General features: G+C 49.3%; 2 protein-coding genes across 3 annotated transcripts; one reads left to right on the top strand and one right to left on the bottom strand.

Annotated features, from left to right (window-relative positions):
* The first annotated feature begins 924 nt into the window (after positions 1 to 924).
* Positions 925 to 2,662, top strand: LOC101773807 (agmatine coumaroyltransferase-2). The gene has a single exon (XM_004969898.2). It carries the CDS (start codon positions 1,166 to 1,168, stop codon positions 2,504 to 2,506), a length of 1,341 nt encoding a protein of 446 aa, XP_004969955.1. The 5' UTR covers positions 925 to 1,165; the 3' UTR covers positions 2,507 to 2,662.
* Positions 2,663 to 3,427: 765 nt separating this feature from the next.
* On the bottom strand, positions 3,428 to 8,344 carry LOC101773128 (probable sugar phosphate/phosphate translocator At1g06470). 2 transcript variants are annotated; one of them, XM_004969896.3, is made up of 12 exons: positions 7,656 to 8,344; positions 7,370 to 7,542; positions 6,545 to 6,630; positions 6,409 to 6,458; positions 6,151 to 6,218; positions 5,799 to 5,899; positions 5,606 to 5,618; positions 5,147 to 5,331; positions 4,601 to 4,687; positions 4,411 to 4,505; positions 4,102 to 4,233; positions 3,428 to 3,992 (listed from the first exon to the last, which is right to left on the bottom strand). In XM_004969896.3, the coding sequence occupies exons 1-11, from the start codon at positions 8,084 to 8,086 to the stop codon at positions 4,113 to 4,115; spliced, it is 1,410 nt and encodes a 469-aa protein (XP_004969953.1). In that variant the 5' UTR covers positions 8,087 to 8,344; the 3' UTR covers positions 3,428 to 3,992; positions 4,102 to 4,112. The 2 variants fall into 2 exon arrangements, with proteins under 2 accessions (XP_004969953.1, XP_004969954.1); XM_004969897.3 differs by having other exon boundaries at positions 4,106 to 4,233; positions 7,656 to 8,086.

The raw sequence follows: 8,344 nt of genomic DNA, 5'->3' as shown, positions 1-8,344 counted from the left end.
GTTTATTGGTTCGGATCATCGTATCAGCGTGTTAGTGTAGTCACCTACCAGTAATACCAGTATCAGCTCGGGCCAATGTGAAACGGGCCCTACTGCACCGGTGGACGATGGGCCCATTGCCAGTCTACCCTGCACCTACCACGACCGCATTGCCAGAAACACAGAGATCACGTGGGAGTGGACTGAGGCACGAGATTTAATATAGTTATGTATATAGTAGCAGACTACCAATACTGCACAATAAGCTAATATGTCCAGTTTGACGACCTTAATTTCTGTAGCTAAACAGAAGACTGCATGTTAGGAAAGTAACGGAAATGGGCGTGTTGCAAGTAGGAACAAGTCGTACGTGCAATTGTTCCTCGAATTTGACCCGTCCGAAGACACTTCAAACAACCGATCATTTGCTTTGACCGACTGGAAATCGGCTGGAGTAGACTGTAGAGACTTGAGAATTGGTTGGTGTAGTATGCGGTTTCCTCTGTACACATGCGTAGCGTGCGTTTTTTAGTCAGTCGATACTCCACACACATGTAGGAATTTACCAACAAAACGCAGGTCCAAACGGGCCGGGTCGGGACCAGGTAATTAGCATTCGGGGGCAGTAGCCATCCAGGGCTCCAGGCATCATCCAGCTCCGGTAAACAACAACGCCTGCTAAATCATCCCGGCTTATCCGCTCGCTAAACAAAAGCCCGCTTCGCCGCTGCGTAGGCGAGCCCCAGTTTCCACGGCCAGGCGGCCGAAGCCTACCTACCCGCTGCCCGCGTGGCAGAATATCCACGGCCACGGAAGCATCGGCCCCCGTTCCACCTGTCGGTTTCCAACCCCAACTGTCGCGTTTGAATTTGAACGCGGCGTCCCGGCTCGGTCGTTCCTCCGATCGCCAGGCCAACTACCTCCTCCCTCCCGGCTGCGTCACGTCGCCCGTTAATGCGTGCGTTCCCGCAGCCCAATAGCCCATCGCCGTCTGACCATGCTGCGCTGTTCAGCTGTGTTCCAGACCCACCTACTGCTTCATCTCATCCATGATCCATCTATATAATGCACTGGGCGCCAACTCATGTCGTACCATCGAGTGATCTCATCATCAATCTTGTGCCCGCAGCAGAGTTCTTGATCTGACTCGCTTTGTAACTTCTTCGTGCGCTATCATTGTCTCCGGATGAAGATCACCGTGCAGTCCTCGAGGGCCGTCAGGCCTGACTACGGCAGCGACGGCGCGGCTGCGGGCAGCGCCGCCGGCGACGTCGTGACGCTGTCGGTGTTCGACAAGGTGAACTTCGACACGTACGTGTCCGTCATCTACGTGTTCCGCCCGCCCATGCCGCCCAACGCCGCGCTGGAGGCCGGGCTCGCCAGGGCGCTGGCCGAGTACCGGGAGTGGGCGGGGCGGCTAGGCGTGGACGCCGACGGGAACCGCGCCATCCTCCTCACCGACGAGGGCGCGCGGTTCGTCGAGGCCACGGCCGACGTGACGCTCCACAGCGTCCTGCCGCTGCGGCCGACCAAGGAGGTGAGGAGCCTGCACCCGAGCAGCGACGGCGCCAAGGAGCTGATGCTCGTGCAGGTCACGCGGTTCGCGTGCGGGTCCGTCGCCGTGGGCTTCACCGCGCAGCACCACGTCTCCGACGGCCGCGCCACCAGCAACTTCTTCGTGGCGTGGAGCCAGGCCACGCGAGGCGCCGCCGTCGACCCGGCCCCCGTGCACGACCGCGCGTCCTTCTTCGCGCCCCGGGACCCGCCGCAGGTGGAGTTCGAGCACCGCGGCGTCGAGTACAAGCAGAAGCAGCCCGCGCGCGTGAAGGAGTACGCGATCAGCGCCGACGACGATGGCGCCGACGACGAGGTGGCGGTGCACAAGGTCCACTTCAGCCGGGAGTTCATCTCCAAGCTCAAGTCCCAGGCGTCGCCGCCGGGCACGCACCGGCCGTGCAGCACGCTCCGGTGCATTGTGGCGCACCTGTGGCGGTGCGTCACCGCGGCGCGCGGGCTGCCCCCCGGCGCGTCCACCAGCGTGCGCATCGCCGTGGACGGGCGGGTGCGGATGACCCCGCCGGTGCCCGAGGGGTACACGGGCAACGTGGTGCTGTGGGCGTGGCCCGCGGCGACGGCGCGGGACCTGGTGACGAGGCCGCTGCAGCACGCGGTGGAGCTCATCAACCGGGGCCTGGCCCGGGTCAACGAGAGCTACTTCCGGTCGTTCGTGGACTTCGCGAGCTCCGGGGCGGTGGAGGAGGAGGGGCTCGTGCCCACGGCCGACGCGGCGGAGACGGTGCTCAGCCCAAACATCGAGGTCGACAGCTGGCTGCGGATGCCGTTCTACGAGCTCGACTTCGGCGGCGGGCGGCCGTTCTTCTTCATGCCAAGCTACCTGGCGGTGGAGGGCCTACTCATCGTCCTGCCGAGCTACTTCGGGGACGGCAGCATCGACGCCTACGTCCCGCTCTTCAGCCGCCACATTGACGCCTTCAAGAACCTCTGCTACTCCATGTCCCTCAACTAGCTCGGCTCTGCTCCGCGAGCTAGCATACAGCCACGCGCTTGCTTGCCCTGCTGCCGCAGCAGCAAGCGGTGTAGATGCACGTGTACTGCGAGCAGATTGTATGTCTCGATCTTTAAGTTAATTATGAGAGAGGAATTAAATTTTGCTAATCGTATCCGTGGACGCGCCACCAATTTCTCAACGCCAACTGCCGTGCATGCCATAGAACAAAAGCCGCCGGACCGGTCAGTAATTCCACAGTTTGTTGTAGTTTGCCCAGTGGTTTTACTCTTAATAACAACACCAAACTAGTGGTGTGGTCATGTTTAGCAGCTCCTAACCAAACCAGTAGACCAAGGTAGTGATTTGTGCCTCTTCAGTTTCTGCATCAGTCTTTTAGTTGAACCGAACTACATTCGATAAAATTGCATCTTCTAGCCTGAGTCTTTGATCAGGCTGAACCGAACGGAGGTTACATCAGCCTGCAGGTACCAGGCTGATAATTTGTACAGCTTGCCTGGGAACCGTGGCTGTTCATTCTTCATTGTACTATGCTCCCAAGAGATTCGCGTGGGCAGTAGGAATGTAGGATCCCAGATAACGTCAGACCCACGAGATTCAACGTGGGCAGTAGGAAGCATCGAACTCAATGATGTTGGAGCAGCTATTGCTTCGACTGTCCATGCTGTTTCGGAGAATGATTAACTGCAATGTCCTGCATGCGCCATTGTCGTCGACCAAAGGATAAGCTGGTATCAATCCTAGAAACAAACCAGAAGGTCGCCACGCTACGTCTATCAGCCTATAGAACATGGGGATGACATCACGGCACGAAGCAAGGTCAGTTAATGTGCTAACAGGAATCATAATGGCATACTCAAAGGGCGCAACAGGAAACTGAGATGGCTGACGGGGCCGATATGGCACCAAGATATAAGATTCTGCAAAACAAAGAGGGAAGAAGAACCTTAGTCTGCAAAAATGGGGAAGAACTTATACGTGTGATGTTTGTACACTACACATTGTAATTCACATAAATGGCAGCACTACATATCAACATGGTTTATTGTTATCTTAAGGGGGAAAGCTATGTCCCTATATGCTGAATCTTCCCTTCAACAATCAGAGCACACTCCAAAATTGAGCTCTCTCCTCTTTCAGTAAATTAAACGTCCATCGGCTGTATGCCTGTATTTCTGACTGTAACTGATGGTATACATGGACGTACTGCACAATTCCTTGTTCATATATATGAACCATTTTCTGTTTTGAAAGAACAAAACCTTTGTACTGATACCAGGTCGTATGTTCCATCTAGCTATAAGTGCGTTCTCTTCCCAACATGGTTGTTAGTGCCATGCCCATGCATGACTGTCCAGAGCAATCGTACAGCACAAAGATAAGAAATCAGTTAGCCTGTGAAAGTAAGACCACGGTAGCAATGCCCTGTGCAGGTAAAGATGATCTTGCTTATCTGGAAACGCCAGTGCATATAATAGTTTGCTTTCTGAAAAAGCACGAGTCCAATTGTTAAACCAATTGAAAACAGTGAGAAATCTCTAAGCAAAAGTCTTATCTGGCATACAAGTCTACTACACATATTTTTTAGACCTTACCTACCACATAATCAGCCTGTATCATCTTGATCTTCAGTATCATCAAGGATAACATATTTTGAAGTGCCATTGGAAGATTGGATATTTGTCCCAGCCTCTTCATTGTGATGGCCTTTTTTGAACCTCTTATACCTTCATAGAGCACAAGACCATAATCAGTAAATACTGTCCATGCATTTGAAACAAACATGTGTTTCCAGTTTAAAGATTCGAAGTTGAATTTTTTTTGTTTAGTGATTTACCAATTATGGAACTGTACTAACAATAACATGGAAATGAAAATATTCAGTATAGAAAGTTTCTACTCACTTGTACAAATTGAATAGGCTGACGCCAAATATAATAATTGCCAGCCCAAGTCCCTTTAACCAGGTAAATGGATCATTAAAGAATAGCACAGCGACCTGTATTTTGTAAACGAAGTCACAATCATATGAGCGAACTAGCACAGATAAACCTACATAGACACACAGGAAGAAAAATCAAATTCTAGTTATACCAGAATAGTGACAGCTTCCTTCACAATTCCAGCAACGGTCACTGTTACAGCACTAGTCACAGAAACGAGAACATATTCTGTCAAAACCTGCAAATGAACAGATCCCATCACAAAATCTTTTAGAGAATAATCCAAGATGGTGACCATGCCTTAATAATAAATCAAACAGTAGACTCCAGAAAGAGAAGACTTGCTACAGGTATTGCTGGTGTGATGAAAAAAAAATTACTCCCTCAATAGTTGTCCAACTACCTCATGCTGTCACGCACACAAGGAGGCATAGAGTCTAACTGTCTAAAGAATAATCAACAGAAGCAACCATGCTTCACCCTATTATATGATATGACCCCTCAGCCTTCTTCAATACTGCATATCATTCAAACCAGGGGTAGAAATAAAAAATAACAATAACTTCACTCCTGACTTCCTTAAGGGACTGAACCGGAAAGATATTTTTGAGAATGAGGGAGTAGTAGTTAAGTTCAACTCTAAGAAGTGAGAAACAAGCATAAATATTATTTGCATAAAAGATAACATGATACATACCATGAAAAAGGCCAGAGCACCACCTAGAAGCAGCAATAAGCTGCTCCTTATTATGTGAGCAGAACTATCGAAGAAGTGACTTGCTCTGAAGTCATGCCATGGATCCATTGCAATAGAAATAATTGCTGTTACTATTGCCATCACTGGGGTAACATGGCTCATCAAGGTAAAAGGATTCTTTAATCCTGTATAGCAAAAAAATAAAATAAAATTATGATGCTGTAAAAGATGGCATTTAACATATCGATTGATTTATAGTAGAATACTTAACATTGCACTTGAAGTTATTGGCTTTCATATTTCAGACCGTAATTGGTAGGCAAAAGTGCAAATCAAATGTATCTGAATGTCTATGAGCATTGTATGACTGCTTTTCAGGCACATGACTGATGCCAGCACATGAATGAAAGGTGCAATAGGTTCCTCTAAGTGAGTAAAATGCTAAGATAGAACGCTTACCGTATTCCTCTTTCTTCAGCGATTTTGGCAGACATATAAGAGAAAAGGGCAAAAGTTCAGTCGTGGCAGGCATGAAACGAAAGTACAATACATATATACGAAACTAATTGGACCAGGTATCCTGTCTAACCAGCAATATTAAATAAAGCAGGACAAAATAAGAAAATTCTGAAAGCGTTATATGATAACAAACCTGGAGAAGAATCTGGGTCATGGACCAGCGGAATCCAGACATAACAGCAGCAAGCATAATAAATATAAATCCCCAAAGATTAAATTCTGTCTCCTTAGCAACTGTGAGGTACAAAGTTAGGCCACAGTCAAAGAAGATGAGACAACTTTCAGATCATGTGTAAGCTTTAGTCTGTTCGGTAGAGATTGCTGCTGCAGCGCTGCGGCTGCAGCTGCAACAGCCAAGCAAGCATTATGAGTCTGAGTTGTGGGCCTGCTGTCCCGTGCAGCTGCAGCTGCTTATGCAGCCAGCACAAACGAACAAAGCCGATTATTTTCTTAGCCCTGAATATGTTAATGTAAGCACGAGTTACCTGTTAGTAGAACTCCAAATGAAACAATCAGCATGATTCCAAGAAGGCTAAAACTGGGTTTCTCTAGCCTTCCAAAAAAAGAAGGCAAAGCTCAGTTTGTGACATGAAAAATATACAAAGCATAGCAGGAGAACAGGAAAAGATAATTGTAGAGACACATAACAAATGAGTAATTTCTCTTGATGCAACGGAAGCAATAAGCTGCTAAAGTTGAATACAATAAGGCATCCACAACTAAAGACAAGCAAGCAAAGTTACCTGAACATAAAAGCAAACAGAAGAATGAAAATTGGAGCAGCAGATTTGCACTGCACAGTAATATAGAACTGGGGAATTAGAATCTCAATTACTAATTAGTAGAATAAAGAAATAATTATCATAGAAAGAATTATACCATTGTAGCAAATGTCACGGTAATGAAAACAAGTGAAATGTTGCTCAGATTTATATCAAGAGCAGTAGCCAAAGCTGTTGGGACAACTGCAGAACCAATACTGAAATTATTATACAATTGAAAGCAGAGTGAATACTGAAGTTACCATCCATTGTAACTTAAACAACAAAATACAAACAAGCAAGCATACGGAAATGTTAAAACTATAAAACATTTTTCGCCTAACACTTTTGTTCAATCAAGTGAGAAAGTGTTTTCTAGACCATAGGCCAATGGCCATGATCAAAATTTACTGAAATGTAATGACAAAGATGCACATAGTAAGCTGTGCAGAACCAAACTCTATTTTTAAGCTTATGTCAGTTTTGATTCACACCATGGTCATAAATGTAAATGGGTACACCACCCGCAACCTGATTTGATCTCCAAGTGGAAGAATGGGTGAGAATTGCCCCCTTTTTATTAAAAAAAACAACACCACAAATTATTGCACTTTTCCATCCTTCCTTAATCTGGCAAATAAGTTGTTCTGTTATGCGTTTGGCCTTACGGTTGTTTCATCACTGAAAAACCTAACTCTGTCCATGTTCGATGCCCTTGTACCTGACCCTAACAGAGCTAATTTCAGCATATGTTCCCCTGTATGCTAGTAATACTGTATTTGACAATCCCATCCAGCACTAGTCCAGAATAGCCAAAGTTGGTTTTGCTAATTATAAAGCACTGAGCTGTCCGATTCCCATGACATTTTGCACTATATGTGGAACATATCCTCAGCCAACTATCCTAGCATCTGAACAGTATTAGAAACAACACATTACCGACCTCGTAAACTGTAATCCTTCCACGTCATTTTACTTGCCCCTCCCTCCAGGCCGCGGTGCTGGAACCACACGATTGCCCTGGACGCCACGGCCTGCATCGTGAAATGCACCGTGTTCATCAGGAATGGAGCCGGGAACTTCCACATGTGCTTCCCCAGCATCTCCTTGTTGTACCTGATCACACGCGCACGCGCACGGAATGAACACTAGCGACAAACGCATCCGCATACAAAGCTCGCCTGAACATCCGGATTATACAGTATTAACGAACAAAACGCGTTACTCACAGCGTCAAGCATGTGCTGAGCGTGTACCAACTCGCAATCAACCCGATGACCTTCGCAATCAACCACGGCGACATCGGCAGGTCCTCAGATCTCGCTGCCGCCCCCGCCTCGATGTCCATGGGTAAGCTGCTGCTACCGCCGCCGCCGGGAGCGTTGGGCAGGAGCGGCAGCTCGAACTCCTCGGAGTCGTCGCCGTCGCTGGTCGCCGCAGCGGCGAGGCCATTGGAAGGGGTGGCGGCGGATGGGTCCCTGCACCACCGCGAGAACGACGGCTCCCTGCGGATCCCTCCCGCCTTCTTCCGCTGCCCGCTAGCCTCCTCGCGAGGCTCTCCCGCCCGCTCATCGAGCTCCACGGCTGCCACCGGCGCCTCCCCCTCCTCTTCCTTCGGGTGCGGGTTCCCGTGCCCGTCCTCGACGGCGCAATCCCCCATGGGACGGCGACGGGTGAAGCTTCTACAGGGGCCTGGATCTGGCAAGCCGTGCTGATCGCATCGGCGGCGTGGGGGCGCGAGGCACGGCGGTGGTGTCGGCGGCAGCGGCGGCCGACGCGAAGCCGCAGACAAGGGGTTTTGCGGCAGCTTGGTTCGCTTCGATTTTTGGTAGCAAGTCAAAATCCAGCACCTCGTCGCGGCGACTTCCGAGCGTAACCGCCAGCTGCCCGGTCCGCGGCTGCTACCGGTAGTTTTGCT

This window comes from Setaria italica, chromosome V (assembly GCF_000263155.2).
Source record: "Setaria italica strain Yugu1 chromosome V, Setaria_italica_v2.0, whole genome shotgun sequence".
Lineage (NCBI taxonomy): Eukaryota > Viridiplantae > Streptophyta > Magnoliopsida > Poales > Poaceae > Setaria > Setaria italica.
The sequence above is the reverse complement of the archived record's forward strand: the minus strand, read 5'-3'. Positions and strand labels throughout refer to the sequence as shown.

Coding starts and splice junctions, on each gene's coding strand:
- LOC101773807 (XM_004969898.2), top strand. CDS start 1,166: ATGAAGATCACCGTGCAGTCCTCGAGGGCCGTCAGGCCTGACTACGGC.
- LOC101773128 (XM_004969896.3), bottom strand. CDS start 8,086: ATGGGGGATTGCGCCGTCGAGGACGGGCACGGGAACCCGCACCCGAAG. Junction 6,631..7,369: donor GAAGGATTACAGTTTACGAG/GTCGGTAATGTG, acceptor TTGGTTCTGCAG/TTGTCCCAACAGCTTTGGCT. Junction 4,506..4,600: donor AGGAAGCTGTCACTATTCTG/GTATAACTAGAA, acceptor TACAAAATACAG/GTCGCTGTGCTATTCTTTAA.